General features: G+C 41.5%; 1 protein-coding gene across 2 annotated transcripts in view; it reads left to right on the top strand.

The window, feature by feature from the left end:
- The first annotated feature begins 485 nt into the window (after window positions 1-485).
- The window catches only part of NKD1 (NKD inhibitor of WNT signaling pathway 1), a 112,202-nt gene continuing 93,152 nt past the window's right edge, over window positions 486-19,535 (top strand). The window contains exons 1-3 of one of the 2 annotated variants that reach the window (XM_064459412.1): window positions 486-854; window positions 995-1,027; window positions 1,251-1,399. In XM_064459412.1, coding sequence (XP_064315482.1) covers window positions 830-854; window positions 995-1,027; window positions 1,251-1,399 — 207 coding nt within the window. In that variant the 5' untranslated portion in view covers window positions 486-829. Of the gene's footprint in view, window positions 855-994; window positions 1,028-1,250; window positions 1,400-16,887; window positions 17,062-19,535 lie in introns of those variants that run through there. The other variant, XM_064459413.1, reaches the window with a different exon arrangement.

Here is a 19,535-nt window from a genome sequence, read left to right as displayed (position 1 = left end):
GTTCCCCCGCACCCCCTTCGGGGGCGACGGATCGAGAGCAAGTGGCGGCTGGGAGGGAGGGAGACAGACCCTTCGGCCCATGGGGAAAAGCTGCTCTTCCGCCAGTAACGGGGCAGGCCCCCGCAGGTGGTGGGGCGCGGGGAGCGGCACCCCCCAGCGCCGGCTGCCCCCGGGGCTCCGCGCAGCGGCGGGGGGCGCTGCTGCCCAGCGGGGCGGCCCCGGGAGCCCCCGGCCGGGCCGAGCCGAGCAGGGCCGGGGCCGCCGGCGGCAGCAGCCCTGTCCGGGGCCGGCTCCGCGGGGGGCGAGCCGGGGGCCGGGGCCAGCGTGGCGCATTGTCCGCCCGGCACCCCCGGGGCTGCGTGGGGAGCGGAGCGGGGCCGGCCCCGCCGCCCGTGCCTGGCTGGAAATGAATCACGCCCCGGCTGCTCCTTTTTTTTTTTTTTTTTTTTTTTTTTTTTCCAGCCTCCAAAAGGCTTACTCGACCCTTTCATCTGCCGCCGCGGCCCAATGGGAAGGCGGAGGCTGTCTGCAAGTGGTCTAATCGCAATGAGGTGTCAATCATGTTCCCTGGTGGGTGAAGTAAGGTCTTTTGTAACCGCCTCTGTCTTTGGGAAAGAGAGGAGGAAGACTGGAGCGGAGAGGGGGACGCCGGCCCGTGCTGCGGGAGAGGAACTGAGATTTGATCTCGTTTGTGCGCTAGCAGGGAGAAGAGGAGCACATGGATTTCTACACACGCTGGGATTTTATATATCTACACAAATAACAACGAACGAACCTGACCCTACTGAAAGCAGTCAAATGAATCGTAATTGCAGATCAATGCAGAGAGATGGGGAAACTTCACTCGAAACATGGTTAGTTCCTTTCACTTGCTAATTCCTTAGCCCTTTCCCCTTATTCGGATTTTGCTCGGCTTGTCGCTGTGAATTTATACTGGTGTCTAATGATCTTCCTTTATTATTTCCCCCACACACTTTCCTCCGGATCTGCCTAGCTGCCGTTTGTAAACCCAGAGAAAGTCCAGAAGGTAGGGATGGCTTCTTACTGCCAGCAACTTTGAGCGCCTTCCCCCGGTCCTTGCGGCTGCCCCCGTCCCCCTGCCCCCTCAACTTTCCGTCGCGGTTTGCGCTCTGCCCGACCCGGCCCCGGGGGTGGCCGCGGTGGTGGCGGCCCCCGGCCCCGGGGGTGGCCGCGGGGGCCGGGCGGGCTCTGCGGGCGGCTCAGCGGTGGCATTTTCTCTTCTTTTCTAGGTGATAGTTTTGCGGTGAACGCCTCTCTGGCTCGCAAAGGGCTGGAGGACTGGATGGTGAAGCAGAAATACTTCGGGGGCAGCAGCAGCAGCTCGGGACTCCATCAAGGCTGCCAGCACCGGGCTGTTTGCAGGCTCTCCAGCGCCAGGGTATGTCAGCTTCCTCGCTGCCGCCCGCACCCCACCCCCCCGCCTCTTCTTTTTGAAATAAGGAAAACCAAAATATTTTCTACATCCCTCTCTCCCTCCCAAGAGCCGGTTGTGCAAGGGTCTGCCCCGTGGGTGGTTTCCTTCAGTCCTTCGGTGAAGTTAGGAGCTGCAGAGGGAACTTGGTGCTCGTGCAAACGTCAGAGGAGTTAAGGGGACCTGTCCGCTGATGTCTGGGCAGGACGATTAGAACAAAACCCTTCACAAACAGGAACAGAGAATCTGATTGGTGCACAAGTTTGTGACATTTTGGCAGAGGAATTCAGGAAAGTAGAAGTCCCCAAAGAGTGTGTTATTCATTTGCTCTTTGCTAATAATTTCTGGCTGACTTTCTCCGTAAGAGTTACTGCACATTACTTGTCCTGGCTGTAACCACACTGGTCCGCACTGGTCGCTTTCTACCCTTTCTCTTTCCTTCAGTCCTACCAGGTAAGGCTGGGCTGGAGGAAATGTTTACGTTGCCCTACCTACTTTTTTTTTTAAAAAAAAAAATGTTGTCCCCTTAGACAAGGCATAATGGGAGGTAAACAAACTTAACAGTTCTTAGATATGGTCCTCGTAGTGTTTGGGAATGATCCAAAGCTTATTGATGTTTACTGAAAGACTCCCATTGACCTCTGTGAGCTTTGGATCAAGCCCTAAAAGCTTCATCAGTGGAAAAGTAACCTGAGAGATGGGGAGATTGGAATCTGTGCTTCCCAGCAAGGAATGTGACTCTGAAAGCGTAACAAGAGCAGGGCCATCAAACCAGCTGCAGGCTCCTCAGGAAAAATTAACTTGCAAGTGGAGAATACATCATTTTAGGTGTGGTTTCAAAGTGTGTAGAAGATGTGTAGAATGGGAAAAGCTAATGTTGGCTTTTTAGATTCCACTGGTGGTATATTTAGAGGAGGATAAATTTTTTGGGAGTCACTAGAGTTAGGTGAAGGGGTAAGATATTGATCCAAGTGTTTGTAATTGATGAGCATAATCATTCATGTTCAGCTTGCAGGTATGGTTGGTTGGAGTGATTTTTACTGTGCTTTACTTGGAGACAATATATCCAAAGAATAGAAGTTCTTACTAATAATGGTACATACCTGTATGCTGCAGATGCAAAGAGTAAACACGTGCTTTTCATTATTTTTCGTTATGCCCATTTTTGTGAGTCAAGCTGTTTAGATATGCTCTACCTTTCACATCTATATTTTCTAGGAAAGAAGCTCAACTCACCCAACTAAACATGGGTTTAAAATACAAGAGTTAAAAGTCAAAACCTCTGACTTCAGCTTTGTGAAATGTATTTTCTTCCACAAAAACTATTTGCTTTCTGAAAAGGAAGAAAAAAATCTTTTGTCAGAGATACTTTGCTATCCACAAAACTCTTCAGTTCTCAGTTCCATGAGTTCTGCTCAGCTGGAATGACAGTAGAACAGTATTTCTCTTCTTACTCACGGTGTCATCCTCGTGATAGCTCAGTAATTAGCAAACCATTAACTAAAAATTAGTCTATAGTTTTACTACATTATAAAACTGTAAATAGGTTGAAGTAAATTTAAAAGCACTGTTCCCATGAGGCTTTTAACTATCATCCTGATAGAGCTGTTTCAGAATGCTTGAAAATATTTGCAGTTGCCTAATATATTTGGTAGTATCTGTATGCATATATATATAGCCTGCTAATTCATTTAGTTTAATTGTCATCCTGTCACAAGCACACTGTGACAGCTACATTAAAGTTCCTTTAAAATATGAACTTTTGGTAGTATGGTAGGATGCATTTCTAATCCTACATTGGAACCAGATGTGCCATATGCACAGTCTTTTTGACAAGGATTATGGAGTCCCAGCTATTGACTCCATTACTGAGATTGCATGTCTTTCTCTTCTGAGATCTCTGATCTCTTGTATAATTATACCAAGATACAAAGCAAATTGTATCCTAACCTCTTAGCTCTTCATTCACCTCAAGGTATTGAAATGCCAGTTGCTCTGACTAATGGTTAGCCACATGGGATTGTGTGGGACAGTTGTGTATTCCCAATAATGTAGTACTGTTGCACTTCAATCGACCAAGGGCTTTTCTCCTTACTACTTTAAAAAATCCTCCTAAAATGTTCAGTTAGTTTACAAGGCTTTGTTGTATCACAGCTGAAACTTCGGCTTCTCATTAAAACATGATTTTTCCCCTGAAATAGGGCCTAATCGCTGCATTTGTGACTTATGGCAGAAAGTTAGATCACAAATGAAAATGTCTGTGTTCAGAGAAACATCCAGTTGAGTTTAAAAATAATAATGGTCCTAGATATAATTTTCCTCCTAGGAGTCCTTAACCAGAGTTTTGCTGATGGTGCTTTCATTAATATGTAGGGCCCTATTTGGTGAAATCCAGTGTACTTCCAAAGACCTGTTGATGGGAGAGGAGAGCTCTCAGTTGCTTTCAAGTCTGAAACTTCAAAGATTTGGAACATTTTGATTAGAACTCAAATGCAGTAGTGAAATTTGACTTACATTGCTCTCTATAAGCCAATAATTCTGTCTTGGTTGTAGTTGGAAGACTGTTTTCCTCAATAACAGAGACACTGAATTGTTTGCTAAAGTCAGTCATCCAGGGGAGATGACACTGAAGTTCAGAGGGATTCATGCAGCATTTTACAAGAGGAATGAGTGACTAATGCAGGAAAGCAATAAAATGTCATTTGTGCTCCTCTCTAGAATGATTGAATTTATAACAGTTGAGGAGGGGAGGTCGTTACGTCAGTTCACTCAAGGGGTGTTTGACACAAGGAGGGTTCAAGAATACACCTTTTCTCTTCCTGAACTGAAGTTTTAAGGGTTTCTTGGTTAGAGCAGACTTCCCTCAGCTGAAGTCCTGTCCATGTCATGTCTTGTCCATTTGTGTCTTCCTTCCCCAGCTCACTGGAAAAACAATAATGAGTGTCCAGCTATTGCCAAATCCATCAGTCACCTGAGAAGGTTCTCATGGTAAATTGTTGGGTGAAGACGTGAGCCCAGGGAAGGGGAGCGTATCTGAAATATGTGCTTCTGGTGTGTATATAGCTTTCTGTTCTGGGCTGAGAGCTCTGATCTCATTAAACCATTGCCACCTGCCCAGCAGGGGTTGCTCTGCTCTAAATGTTTTGATTACTGTGGAGGCTGAGGGCTGGGCTGCAGCATTCCACATAATGTAGAATTAAAGAAAAAAAATTAATTTTGTTGCATCCCTTAAAAGTATGACGTCCAGAGTCATCTTCTAGTTTCAAAGCTAATTGGAAAGCACTGGGGCTGTAAATCTATTAGAGCAAGGGAATACACTTCGGCTGCTGCTTTATGAGTGAGTTAACTTGTGCCCAGAAAGGTTTTCTGACACTGTGGATTATCCTGTGTAATTCTTAAGTTTAAAATTATTCGGTGTGTTTACTTTTACAAACGATTTTTGGAGATCATTGTTTGCAAGTATTCCTGTATTTATTTATTTAACTGAGTAGTTCTCTGCTAGAGGGGGAAATATTAAATATGACATTTGCTTAGTTCAATTTACTTTTATCTTCAAAGCCATAAGAAATTTTACTAGTTTCTTGCATACCTCATTGAGATCTGTGCTTGGATTGGAAAAAATCTCATTTTAAATTAATTTTCAAACCAGCTCACAGTGACCCAAGTTATAAGTAATCATTTTAGGTAAAATAGAAAAGACTTTAGCTTACTACTTCTGCTGGGCTCTGTAGTGCTAGTGATTCTCGTGTTCAACCCTAATTGATATTAATTAGAGTTGAGTATCTGGTCTGGGAATAACACAGTATGAAATGCTGAGGCACATCACTGCTTCAGAGGTGGGGCTTGTTCTTCATTTGTTCTGTGCCTGTAACTGCCAGTGACATTAATGGGCATACCTTGCATGGCTGAGAGGAGACTACACCAGTGTCACCTTCACTGCTCCTCTAGCACATTCTTTCTTAAGTTAAAGCAAAAAAAAAAAAAAAAAAGCCCTTCCCAGTCCCCCACTGTTAAATAGCATGTGTGTGCATGCATATAAAAATACATAGCCTTATGGAAGACACAGCTGGGTAGGTCATTCCTCCAAAATGAAAATAATAAACAGAAAAGAGACTTTTTTAGTTGTCCTTATATACTGTGGCTTAAAGGCTGTTGAATTGGAAGATTTAATTGTAGCACTACTTTGAGGTCATCTCATGGGTAGAATGACATTTGAAAGACTGCCTTCTTACTGATATGGTTAAAAGAGCAACTAAAATTTCCATGGGAGCTACCTTGTGTGACTGCTTGAAGTGATCTTTTAAACTGAAATATTTTTAAGTACACTAGTGTCACTATTGTATAGGTAATTATTTGAATTGACTCTGAGGATTAAAAGAGACAACAGGCTCACAGTGCCTGTTGGCATATTGGTATGACGAAAAAAGTATTTTGGTGTACAAAATATTGCGTATGGCATTTAAAATAAAATTGCCAAACTTTGTATTGAAAGAGAGAAGCAGAATCTTATTTAGTGTTGAAATTTGGTGCCAACAAACCAAGATAATTTAATTAGTTGTGCACATAGTGTATCTTGACAGCTCTGGTTTGTGAAAATTATAATATGAATATTAACAATCAAAGAGTCTCTGGAAGTATTAGTGCCATGGTGATGAGATTAGTGAATTGGCCAATACTGTAGCAGAAAGCTGGATTCCAGGGGAATTATCCTTGAATGATACCAGTTGGTGCAGTTAAAAGCCACAATTCAGTTGACATATGGAAAGTGTTAGGCATCTTTATATAGTTTAAAAGCTATGTGCTGGAGGTTAAATTGACATATGAAGAAAAGCATAAATTAAATATTTTGTGTTACGAAATTAAAAGTTGACTTTGCTTGAGCCATATGGAGGAGGTTGATGGAAGACTCTATTTCATCAGGGCTTGTTTTATAGGTGTTTCAGATTTAATGTGGTACACTTTTAATTTGGCAAGTTGATTGGAAAGCTGAATGGCCTGTGAAGCTTCTGCAAACAATCTTGTTAAAGTAACTTTTTTTGGATCTATAACAATCCACTTTCTCCCACCCCGTCTAAAGTGGAGTTACTTAGGTTGATTTTCTAAGAAAGAAGCATATTCTGTGTAGTAGCGGGGTGAAGTCCTCACCTGAGTGATACAAGCCATATTTCTTAGGCTACTGATAGTCCCTCTTGGCTTAGTGAAACAATTCTGAATGAGAAGGCCTTGGTTATGGAGTGTTGGTTGATAAGAAGCTCAACGTGACCCAGCAATGTGTGCTTGTAGCTGAGAAAGCCAACTGTATACTGGGCTGCATCAAAAGAAGCATGGCCAGCAGGTCAAGGGAGGTGATTCTCCCCCTCTATTCCGCTCTCGTGAGACCTCACCTGGAGTATGGCATTCAGCTCTGGGGCCCCCAACATAAGAACAGGACATGAACCTGTTGAAGCGAGTCCAGAGGAGGGCCACAAAGATGCTCAGAGGGCTGGAGCACCTCTCCTGTGAAGACAGGCTGAGAGAGTTGGGGTTGTTCAGCCTGGAGAAGAGAAGGCTGCAGGGAGACCTTATAGCCTGCTCCTAATACATGAAACAGGCCTGCAAGAAAGCTTTTTACAAGGGCATGTAGTGATAGGACAAGAGGTAATGGGTTTAAACTGAAAGAGAATAGATTTAGATTAGATATAAGGAAGACATTCTTTGCTGTGAGAGTGGTGAGGCACCGGAACAGGTGCCCAGAGAAGCTGTGGATGCCCCATCCCTGGAAGCGTTCAAGGCCAGGCTGGATGGGGCTTTGAGCAACCTGGTCTAGTGGAAGGCGTCCCTGCCCATGGCAAGGGCGTTGGACCTAGATAATCTTTAAGGTCCCTTCCAACCCAAACCATTCTATGGAGTATGTTTTCTGCTGTAAGTTGGGATGAAAAGTAACAACAGTATGTTATATTCTTTAATGACTTAAATGTAAATAACATAGTCCAGGCTTTACACTAAAACTTTGGTTATAAACAAAATGGGAAATTTGTAGCATGATTGTTGACATATGGGAATGTTCTTTACAGCAGCATTCATTAGCAGAAGGGTTTTCTGTATTTTGTGATCTATAATAAGACCCAGGAGGAGCTTGGCAAGTGGCTATTTGTAGGCACCCTACAGAAGAAGATCTTAGTTGACTGGAATGGTTTCTTTTGAATTGGGTCATGAACAGAGAAAAGAGAAGTCTCTTGAGTATTGAAACTTTGTAAGAGTTTTTCCAAAGCTGGGGAAATAATTGTTCAGTGATGATATTTCAATCAAAATGGAACATTACTCCCTGTGCTGCAGATGTTGGCCTTTATAGAAATCCTTGTGGATGGATTTTGCTTCATGAATGTCAGCACCAAAACCTGGTTGGAAAGTAAAGGGTAGATGTTGAAATGCACAAAATACTTGAAGTGTTCTTTTGTAACTAAACCACTTTTCTAGTTAATATACTAGTTTTTCTGAATACTCGGGAGTTTTCAGACTATGTGATATTTATAGATATTTTTCATGGAAAATGAGGTATAGTTTTAGTTCAAAAAATTAATGTGAAGAAATGGTCGAATAGACTTTCTCTGTGAATTTATTTAGTCATATCTGCCAACATTGGCAGCAAAACTGAGCTTGTATTTACTCCTACAGAGTAACTATAGCCATGGGAGACTGAGTTGGACTGTATTCCATTCAAGAATTATTAACCAAGTTCCAAATGCAAAATCTTCATTGTGTCTGATTTCTGAGCCAGCAAAGTGTGTTTGTGTTGGAATATCTCATGACATTTGTCTTGCAGTGGTGGAACGCCAGTGGTGTTAGCTGTGGTGAAAGGGCTGTGCTGGCACAGATACTTTTACTACAGCGTAATCTAAGAGAGAGGGGAAATGACTTGTGGAGGTCCAGCTATTGCTGTCCTGGTCTCTCCGCAAGGGGTACAGCTGTACAGTGCATTTGCATTTTGTAAACTTCTGGATTTATTGTCATCAGAGCAATATGGCATATATTTTTTTCTTGTAATCTGCAGAATAGAGATGACACTTGTGAATGTGTGAGACATCTGTTTTCGAGTTGGAAAATCCTCTATAGTTAGTGTCTTGCAAACAGACTGCTGTCACGTAACTGCATGTCCACTGTTTAATAAGGACCAGTCCTTCGCCTTGTCATGAGAGTTGTCACTCAAATAGACTTACATCTGCAAGTAAGTGTTCGGCCAGACTCCTACATACATATATGTGTGCATCTCACATGACCTGGTATATGCCCATCATATGTGAGAAATACTTCTGGTTTAGACATACAGAATCTAATTGTTTGAGGAAGGGAATGCTGCAGTCTCGTGTTGGGAGGTCCTATAATAACTGTGAAATTGAGTACCACTGATTTTGTTTGTGTGGTGTGGCCCATTGTATGTTATAGAGCAATAAATGATCCTATTGTTTTAGTCTATAAAACTTTTGCTGGAGTAAATCCTTTTGCTCCTCAGAAGACCAGATTTTGGCCACAGGAGACTGAAACACCATCAGTGGCTAAGAAGAGCCCTGTAAAAATACACCTAAAAGATGCCACCACACTAACTCCTTGGCAGGGATAACGGAGGATACTGTGGTTCCCTGCTTCAAACCAAGGTCCCTGCCAAAGGTACATGAGAAAGAGTTGTTCCTTAAATCTGAAGCTGTTGTTAATAAAACTTGTTCACAAGAGTTATCAGGCAAGCAGTTTTTTTGCTTTTTGTCAAAGCTCTGAGTTTGATAACTTTTTCCAATAACCCTTCTCGGTCTGAAAATTCAGTGGAAACTCATTGAGCTGACTGTGAAGGGGTGTCTTACTTATACCTTGAAAAGTGCCATCTACCAGTCTTGTTTTCGCTTGTAATGGATTTGGATTTAAATGCAGGCTCGGTGGCACGGGTCCTTTATATCATTTGCAGTGAGAATCCCTTGAGAATGTGTTTTTTTAAATCCCTGTTAAAATGTGGGAGGAGATCAGTTGTGTTTTAAGCAAAATTTGCAGCAGAGAACTTTCAAGGTGCCTGTAATTTTCAGCCATGTATACTTGGGCTTCAGACCTAACAAATGCAGGCAGTGTATGTTGCTTTAGCTCAGAGATGGACTGGCATGTGGTCAGAACAGTCTATGCACCGTCCATCGAGAGAAATACTTTGTTTTGCAATTAGGGTGGAATTTAATGCATTTGGGGGCATCACTGTGGCAGCGTTAAAAGGTTTAAGTATATTGAGGTTGCTATTAAAGTATAACATTGTGATTCAAGATCTGTGAAATAAAATCATGCATGGGTGTTTGATCTTGGGGTGCAGCCACGCATGCTCTGTGAGGCATAAAATAAGGGGATAGACTCAGTAGGGAAGTGACAGAACAAAGTACTCTCTTGCAGGAGAAATGGGATTTGGGAGCAGCCTCGGATCTTTTGATCCATACTCTGATGTGAATGATAAGTGGTATGGAGGTGACAGATTTGTCTTGGAGGAGGAAGGAGAATGGTGGGTAGTGTGTCACATTGCCCTTGGAGACAGTTTGCTGTCTGATTCCCCAAAGATTTTATAGTGGTAAGTAAGGACTAAGCCGTTTCTTGTTGTCCTATCTTAAAAATCTTTTATAATTCCAGGACAGTTAGTTTCAAGAGAGCTAGGTAAAGAAGGTAGTAGCTGTAGAGCTAAGCCTTATATTAAAAGCGTATCAAGAACAAATGCCTGTTTGGAGGAGCGTGAATCTTCCCTGAGGATAGAGTGCCCCAGTCCTGAGCTCACAGAATAACAAGCAGCCTCTGTATTGCATAAGATGCTGTGGTTAAGTCTGTATCAGTGTTTCTGTAATAAACTACTCTTTCTGAAACAATAAATAATAATTTTGCTTGTGAACTTTCCAAGTTCTTTTTGCGTTCACATAACATACGTCTGTATCAACTACAGACACTCATTCCCCTATAAAGAGAGAACATCATAGTCTAGCAAACAGAATATCTGTCATTCCAGCTGAGCAAAGGTCTAAGGCAATAACCCAAAATATCCTGGAAGAAATTCTAAAAAGCATTGAAGAAATCAATCTTCTGATCCTAGAGGAAGGTCTTTGATGTAATCCTGGTAAGTTTATACTGGGAGCCTGCCTATTTCTTTATGGTCAGCTCTAGACTTTCTATATGAAAAGTGGATCAAATAATTTCATATGCTTCTGCTTTAAAAAAAGATGGTTGATAGTTTTCTAAAGCGTACACACTGTTTAAATGTAGGTTGTGGCTTTTAGCTGAAGCCCAGGTGGGGAGGCAAGGCTTTTCAAAACAAGTACTTACAGAAAAATAAATAATACTTTGATATTTTCCCATGGAAAAAGTGTGCCTCATTTAGCCATCCTGAATATTTACTTTTATTTTCAGGACAAACTTCATAGGTTATCTCAGTTAAAGACATTTTTATTTATGCAAAGCTTATGTGCAGGGTCTTGTTCCAGATGTGGATATGCATGTAAAAGGAATTTTTCAGAATACCATAAAAAATTACTTTTAAAGGTATATTTTTAACTAACTCAGTGCAGTTAGGTAAGTCTGCTTTTATCATCTTGAAAAATTCTGCAATTTTTCCCTGTTATGTTTTGATCTGAAAGCCCTGCTGTAATAGAGGGGAAACTTCTCATTGCTTTCAGTGGTTTTGTGTTGGGTTCTCTGCCACATCAGCAGAAGATGGGGGAAGGTTCAAGTGGTGAGACCAATAGTTTTTTTTTTTTGTCTAGCAGCTACTTTGCTGGTAAAATGGTAATGTATTTTCCCCTGCAGATGCAGTTTAGCTGATCATTTTATGACAGGTTCACAAAAGTTTTTCCCAGTTGTACTGCCACTTAAATTCCCATTTGTAATTTGCAATGTAATTTTGCAGATAAGTTTAAAAAGCATGCTTTGAGAGAGGCTATTCCCACAGCACTGCTTAATACCCATTAAAATACCACATTTTAATTGCGTGAAGGTGTTTTTTATCTAATTAGTTGGTTTGTTAAAATATTGCATCACAATTTCATTCTTTTTTTTTCCTTTCTTTCTTTTCCATCTACTCTAAGGCTGATTTTAATTTTTTATTTATGACCAATAGGAAGCACACAAAGTCTTTAACTCTGGACTAATGCACAGCATAAAGAAGTAAACGAGATCTCTTCCTGTCTAAGCTATTGTACAGGTATTTTCTCTGAAAGGCAGTCACTCTTGGATTAAAACATGGTGATGTTAACAGAAAAGAAAGAAAAACAACCCCAGCATTTGCAAAGGAAGTATTTTATTCATTGATGCTACATAGACTTCATGGGAATTTGGTCATCACCTTACCATGGCACTCTCTTCCAGATGTGCTGTTTGATTTTTTTAAAAATGGAATTTAGAAAAAAAAAATTAATGAAATATATTTTTGTGAGAATTGTGTGATTAAAGTCAAAAGTAGGGCATGTTGAAGTAGTTCAATGTCGTCGGACATTTGCTGTTATCCAGGAAGGACTAGCTAGACTGCAGCATGCAGGTGTTGCCCATGCTTAGTCAGTGAACATACATGTGCTGTTTGAACACAGAACAAACCTGTGCTAAAACAATTTACCCGTAATCTGTGGCAACCTCTGATTTTCCCCATTTTGGAAAGACAGAAAACAAAGATACTGCTGTGGGAAGCCCCCTAGATTTGCCAGTAAATTAATAACAGACAATGAGTAATGTCCTGTGAGAGTAGCAAAAAGGCTGTGAGGTCCCTTACTAGCTCTGCAACAGTAATCTGCCCGCCCCTCATTTGTGTTTCTGATGGCAACACCAGCAGCCCTGGTCTCCTCAAAAAGGAGAATTTCACCACCACTGGGGAAGATAGGAAAGCTTGTCAAATCAGAAAAACAGAATGGTTAGACAAGAAAAATGCTAATGTCATGCCTTTAGGGATATGTTTTAAGCAACGAAAGAGTCCTGGCCTGCTGTACAGTCAGAGTGTCTCCTAATATCAGCAGGAGCCCTACCCAAAGACAGAGTGAGGCTTCCTCCTTCCACACTCTCAATGGTCATGGGGTCTATTCAAAATCTGCTGTTACTGCGTATCAGTTCCAATATCCAGTAGCATTAGGAATGGATAACCAGTTTTGCCTTCAGTTAGAAATACGTACAGAGACTCTCTTCTGAGAGGCGTGCCAGTCTGAGAGAGACAGGCCAGATCAGGGGTAGGGTTTGGCTTTAAATTGTGTTGGCACAGCTCACTGATTCCAGTGGGCTGGGTGCTAGTAGCTGACATCAGAACTGGGTGGAGGGAGGTAACTCAGCTGAAAAAGCAGTCTTCTAATGTTTGGTCTCATCTGTCTGTAAATGGTGGGGGAGGGGGGAAATGTGTGTTACCTGGACTTAGCCATCCAAAGCCAAAAATCTTTCTTCTCATGATGATGGTGATAAACAGTGAGTACTTTGTGTCATACCCGGCTGCACACCAAACTATATTGTAAGTGTTACGCAACACTTGTTTGCAGTGGCCCTTCTTGCAGGGTGATGCCTGCCTCTGTATCAGTGCTGCTTTGTCCAGGTAAAGTGCCCTTTCTTCCGTTGACCAAGTTCTGCATACAGCAGGGTCTACCAAAACTTCACATGCCTGTTGGAACCGCCTGCCTGTGTGGTACAGTGTGTGAAATGATGCAGGTTTTGTCATGCAGATTTTTTGACTGTGTGCTATTGATAGGACAGATTTTGGAGTGAGGGATCTTTGTGGAATATAAAGGGTTACGTTGTTGAAGTTATACAGGCGCCAATCCACTGGCACACCGCAGGTGATCTCGGAGTGAATGTTGTTTAAAGCGCCTGTCCCACGGTTTCACAAATGTGCTCTGACCAGAGGATGTTTTTCTAACTTCAAAGGGCTTCTCAGACTGGCTCAGTGCCTCACAGACTGAGTCCACAATTCCTCTCTGCTCACGATGTATTCTAACCATGTGTGATTTTTTTTTTTTTTTGGTATATGATGTTTTCTTAAAGTGGGATTGACCTGTGTTCAAGTGAAACTTGCTCTTAAGCTTGTAAACACAAACTTGTCATGTGGGCAGTTTTCATCTTAACCTGATGTGATTGTTGGTTTTTTTTTTTTAAGAGCAAGAACGGACATAACAAGGAGGAGTAATTTATGGGGAGGAGAGAAAGATGAAATAAATTTGCAGCAGCCTTTCGAGTTGCACCATCCAGAGGCTTTTCCTTGAAGATCAAGGTGTGGGTCCTTTGGCCATAAAGAGAAGAGCATATTTCCACCTTGGCAGTGCTAGTGTTAGAGTTGGTTACTTTGCCTGAAATGTGCCTCTGCACAAGGGGTGTGCAAAGGGGGAAAGCAAGGCAAAAACGAGTAGAAAGTGGAAACAACCTAGGCCGCTTATCAGTGACCTGATTCCCCCTCCCTTCCCCCTTATTTAGCAGTTATATTAAAATAAACTTTTAGGAATAAATCTTTATGTTTTTAAATATTAAAGGTTTCTCTTTCTTCTGTAGTATAGTTTTCTAAAGGCGTTTATTTTCATGTTGATGCAAAATATACTTTCTCTTTAATGCTGAGAATTAGAAATGACTGAGTCTTAGTAGGCCAAATTATTTTACTGTCGAAGTCCACTAACTTTTCTGAGAGCAGGATTAGGCCTTGAAATATCTCCTGAGGTGCTCTATGCTATGTTAGCTATGGCTGTGAATCTGGGAAGATCTCGTGCTCCACTAAGTTGCATTGGTGGGCACTGGCTTTTGCAGTGTTTATGCATTCATTAAGGCTAGAAAAGTGAACCTAGTTTGAAGTTTTAAAGTCATCATTTGTAGTTTACTGTTATTACTATTATGGATCTTTTTGAGTGTATTAAAAATAAACCAAACCCTCTCTTCTAAGACAACAATATCTTACAGGCTAGACTGTAATACTTTGTTTGCTGAGTGATTGAGTCTGCTGTGGGAATAAAACATCATACTGTGAATGGCAGGCCGTGAACAATATAACTCAGCTGTGCAATGAAGTTTTGCTCCTCATGAGTAACAGTCCTGAAATCTAGCACTTAATTATGAATCCAACTTTCAGATGCAGCTTGATTCCAAAGTCCTCATCCAGATGAGATCCTGGAGAAGTTCATGGTCTCCAGGACCTAAGCCCTAACAGCAAACAACCTGTGCTACCCTGCCATCCGATGGTTATCGACAGGAACCATCCAACCACATTTATTTTGGCTAGTTTTAAAGCAGGTGGTCAGGATGAATTCTTAGTTTCAAAGTCACAGCTGCTGCTTTGAAATTGTGTAAGAAGGGCTTTGGTTTCTTAGCACAAAATAACTGAGCTGCTGTTTGGCATTAGAGCATCATTATTCTGGGAAATGCACTCTTCATTTTAAAAATATCTTCTGTATGGTAGTTGACAGTTTATACCTCATGATTCTAAGGGCTAAGAGCTAAAAAGGTTCCTTGTTTTGACTGATGATTGTAAATACTTAAGAATTCCTCAGTGACTGAAGTGAATAGAATCTGAATGTAGTATTAAAAATTAATAGCAATATTAGAAACACAGGGTTACTGCAGGAATCTCATGTTTGTTTGTATTAAAAAATGTCTGGGTTTTCTTGGGGGTAACTAGAAATTAAGATTTTTCTCTTAACTGGATGTCTTTGTGGCAGTTATCCAAAAATGTTATGTCTTCATCATTAAATCAATTAAAGAGACCGAGTGGACTTCATACCACCACAGTAACAATGCTGTGATTATGTAGAAGAAAATGTTCTTTTACAAATCCCAATTTCCTCTCCTTGTAAAATTTTATTTTAAAATGAGCCTTCTTGGGTGACTTTTTCAGTAGCATCAGCAGAACGGTGAATTCCTGTCACTGGAATTACAAAGAGCATTCATGAAGGAGTTTGTGTTACGCATGGTTTTGTTTTTCATAAAAAAGGATTCTGTTCACTGTGGGTTTCTTCTTCCTTTGTATTCCTTGCCACCTTATGATAGTATAATGTTTTTTGCCTACTTTCAAAATTCCATAGGTATATATTTATAAAAAAATATATGTCATGTAAGCTTTTTTCAGTGTAAGAGAAAGTACGTTTTATGCAAGGTACACAGCATGGAGTTTTCTGGGCCTTCAGTCTCATATGATCCTGTCTCACAATAAATGTATCAAACAGGAATGAGCAAAATGCAGTCCTGTCAGACTCGGTGAAAATGCGCTCTTAAGAAAGAAGGTGAGGGGGCGGCTGGTTAGAGGAAAGGCTAGACCTTTCTTCTGAAAGGAGGCCTGAAAAAAGCAAGTAGGCAGAGGATGGAGTGTTTCTTCCGCTTATGTAAACAGGCTTGTTAAAGGATGCAAAGGGCAAAATTAGGGTTCATTTGGTATTGGGGAAACAGTCAAAGAAATGAATGTAGGATGCACGTGCATGGGATGAAAAAAGAAATTCTTGACTAAGGGGAAGTGGTGAGAATGGGCATATCAGAAGTACAGGCGGTACAGATGGGTTATCTGGGCTGTGCCCTTAATCCTTTTTTCTTCAATCATAAAATAATTTTTGTTTGTATCTTTATTTTGTGCAGCACTTTTTCAATTTATACATAAACAAGTGGTGCTAGACCATATTCTATGTAGGGGTATATATGGGAGAAAGATCCCTCCTAAGCTAAAGCTCTCACTGGTTCACAGTCTTACCACGCAGTCCTTGCATCTCTGGTAACAGGGTGTGCCTTTGCTAACTGGGCTGACTAGCGGAGACCCTTGGGTCTCTGCTTAGTGGTTGGGATTTCCATGGGTAGGATGTCAGTCCTGCTGTACCTAAGGAGATAGGGTAATACGTTAAAAACAGCTTTCTTAAGCACTCTGAATCACAAGGTAGGTAGGCTTTGAAATCATCTGAGATTACAAGGCTGGTCTGTGGGCTTGGATGTGAAGTTGGGAGGTGTTTGGGCTGTGTGTGGTCAGACATGGATAGCCATTGCTGTGGTGCTATCTGGTCTTTGAAACTCTGAATTTATGGCTTAAGAATGAGATACAGGATTCTAGTCTAGACCCTAGCTTTAGCTGTATATCCTTTCTCAAGTTGCTCAAATGTGAATCTTCAGAGACCAAAGATAGCTGACCACTTGCCACTCATTTAGTCTCGTTTGTCTTCTCTTCGAAACTACCAGTTTTATCCACTTTTTCCCACTTCCCCATCAGGGAAGTGGGGATAGGTTTTATCCTTTTACCTACCTAGGCTGTTGAGGTAGACAGAAAAATATTTAAAGTTCAGGAAGAGCTTCAATGCCATCTGTACACTTAATTCCTTGATATGTTTTTATGAATAAGCCAGGTATTTATTACCTACTTCCCTGAGCAAAGTGAGAAAATAAGAATGGAAAAGAATGTTTGAATTCCCCTTGGAGTTTATATAATACCCCTTTGCAAAAAAAAAAAAAACAAAAAAAAACCCTCTTACATTGTTTCTTCTTTTGCTCTACAGTAATCTTCCTGAAATCCTTTTGGAAAGGGGCCTTTCTGAACTGTCCAGCTCTCATCACAATCCAGTGGCCCAAGACGTCTCATTCTAAGAAGTTTGTATTAATCAAAGCAGTTTTAACACATGGAGAAAAAAGACGTTTTTCTTCCCCCTCATCCGAGCAAGAGTTTGGACAAGGTTAGAAGGTGGTGGAAGGGACGTGTCTTTAATTTGTGAGCTGAATTTCCACTCCTTGTGGAGGCCTGTCCAAGGACACGTGCATTCAAGTGATGTAGACTTCTTGCTTATTGCTCTACCTTGCTTTTGGTAATGCACATAAATTCAGTGCAAGATTAGTAGGAATGTAGTGATAGGGCATATGGCTAGCATATGTATAAATCATAATAGGTAAATAATATAGGATGAGGAGAATGCCAGACTTCTACCACTGTGACTAGATGAAATGGACTACACAGACATATGTAAAGGGCAAAGGAAAACGTTTGTTAGAAATTGTACTGAAGATGAGCACCAACTAGACTTGAAGCTTTCTAGGGAGATGAGATTTTTTTCTGGTGTTTGCTTGAATAATGAAATGACCCTCACTTGAAGGTTATTCTTTGGAGCAGCGGAGTTTATACAGGAGTGAAATGCATGTCAAAATGTTTACAGTGAACTGGAGTGGTGAGTCAAAGCAGTAGGCTTTTGTTTGCACTGTCTTCGTAATGGAGCGCGCTATAATGAGGGTGAACTAAGCCTCCTATTCTGGTGGGCACAAAGCACAAAGTGGAGCATGTTTACAGGTTAATTAACACCTCTTCCCACCTCCCTGTGGTGCTGGCAGCGATGTATCGCCCATGGTCATGTTTAGAAGCGGTGACTGATGGTTAGTGATGGATACTCCCAAGCTTTTTAGTTGTTGCCACTGGATTCTCTGCTGCAAATGTAATTTGTTCTTTTAAACAATAGAGAGCACAGAAAAATGTGTGGTGCTGAAGAGACACTTACTGTCCTGTTAGCCTGGCAGTAGTGAGCACACCCCTACAGCTGTATGCAGCCAGGCGCATCCCGGCCTGTAGCTTCCCTGCTCCAGCCTCCTTATAAATATGAAGAGAATGCAGACAAATTCTGCCTGTCTAAAGAGGATTTAATGGCCTCTCACAACCCATGTCTATGTATTTAAGGATGATTCCTTTGGATATTGAATTGTAAGGATTGTTTCAATCTAGCGGCTATGTAGTTTTGGAGCATTTGGTCAGTCTGGAATCATTGTACTTTAGTCTGTGTGTTAGATATAGGCATTTGTTGTTGGGTTTTTTTCCTCTCCCTTTGGAGATTTGAATTTTTCTTTGCCACCTACTGCCAACAGATTACACTTTCTCAGCAGTTGCCCTGTCCTTTCTTTCCCTCCCAGTTCCTCAGGTCTCAACACTATGTGTTAGATACTTCTATTTTAACAGCTCTTGCCTTTGCTTTAGCTTGATTTACATGCTACATTGTTCAGAAACTAAATCTTGGTGGAGAACAAAGCCACATGGTGGTCTAACTAGCAGGGTGTACATCTGGGTGTGGAGCATCAAGAATCCTTTTGCCATCCTGCATTAGCTAGCACACCATACTATAACATTTGAGGCAAGTATGTACCATACATACTGCCTAACCATACCATACCCACTGTACAGATTGCTAACAAAAGCCATGTGTATCCTATATGTATTTTTGGAGCTTAAAGAATTTCTCCTCACATCTCCTACTTCCTTACTTGCCTGTTGTGAGTGGAAATACAGTGGAGCATAGCCCAGCTCAGGAGCAGAATTGTTTTGGGAAGAGGATAGTGCAGAGGCAGTGCTTGCTGCCTTCCCTGAAGCAGTGGGGAAATTGGAAAGGAAGCTGTGATTCAGTGAATCATAGTCATCTCTCAGACAGCTCCAGGGGCAGTGCAGCTCTCAGCTGCTGCCTTGCTTGCAGTGGATTATAGGGTCGTAACACAGCCCACTATGCTGAAGCAGAAAAACAGTAAACTCATCCTTGAGAGCTGCTTTACGTTGTCTAGAAATGCAGAATTCCTCTGTAAGAATGTAATGCTTTTTATCCAACTTCCCTATTCCCATACTTCAGCAGTATATTTATCTTCACCACTTTCATACTGTAAATAGAGGAAGACCAAGAAACATGTATAAAGGACTTCTTTTACAGCCAAAGATATGTGCAGTATAGCGTCCTATAAAGTTAACAGGGATTAAGGTGAATGACCATGTGAGCAAGGGAGGCATCCCATCAGGACATATGTATGTTTCTGTGTAACAGCTGAAGTAATACTATCTCCAGACTTTGAATTAAAGGCTTGGACAGCTAAATGAAGCTAATCTCTGAGGATATACTATTAAACTCATTTCCTGTGTATGGAACAAATATTGTAGGAGTTTTGAAAAGCATTTTTCCAGCCATTGTTAAGAGAAGAGTTGGGGTGTGAGCTATAAAAGTCTGATCCAGGTTCAGACTTTCTCCATATTTGCGGTTTTGGTTTGAACCTGTCTCTAGTTAGCAGGGTTATAAATGTTAAAATTTACCCATGTGGCTTGAAAGCTGTGCTGTGTAAGTAGTGTAAGTAGTGTAAGTTTTCAGCGCATCTTTATTTTAGAAAATATTTCTTTCTGCTAGAGTCAGATCCC

Source organism: Phalacrocorax carbo, chromosome 8 (genome assembly GCF_963921805.1).
Source record: "Phalacrocorax carbo chromosome 8, bPhaCar2.1, whole genome shotgun sequence".
NCBI classification, from domain to species: domain Eukaryota; kingdom Metazoa; phylum Chordata; class Aves; order Suliformes; family Phalacrocoracidae; genus Phalacrocorax; species Phalacrocorax carbo.
The sequence above is the reverse complement of the archived record's forward strand: the minus strand, read 5'-3'. Positions and strand labels throughout refer to the sequence as shown.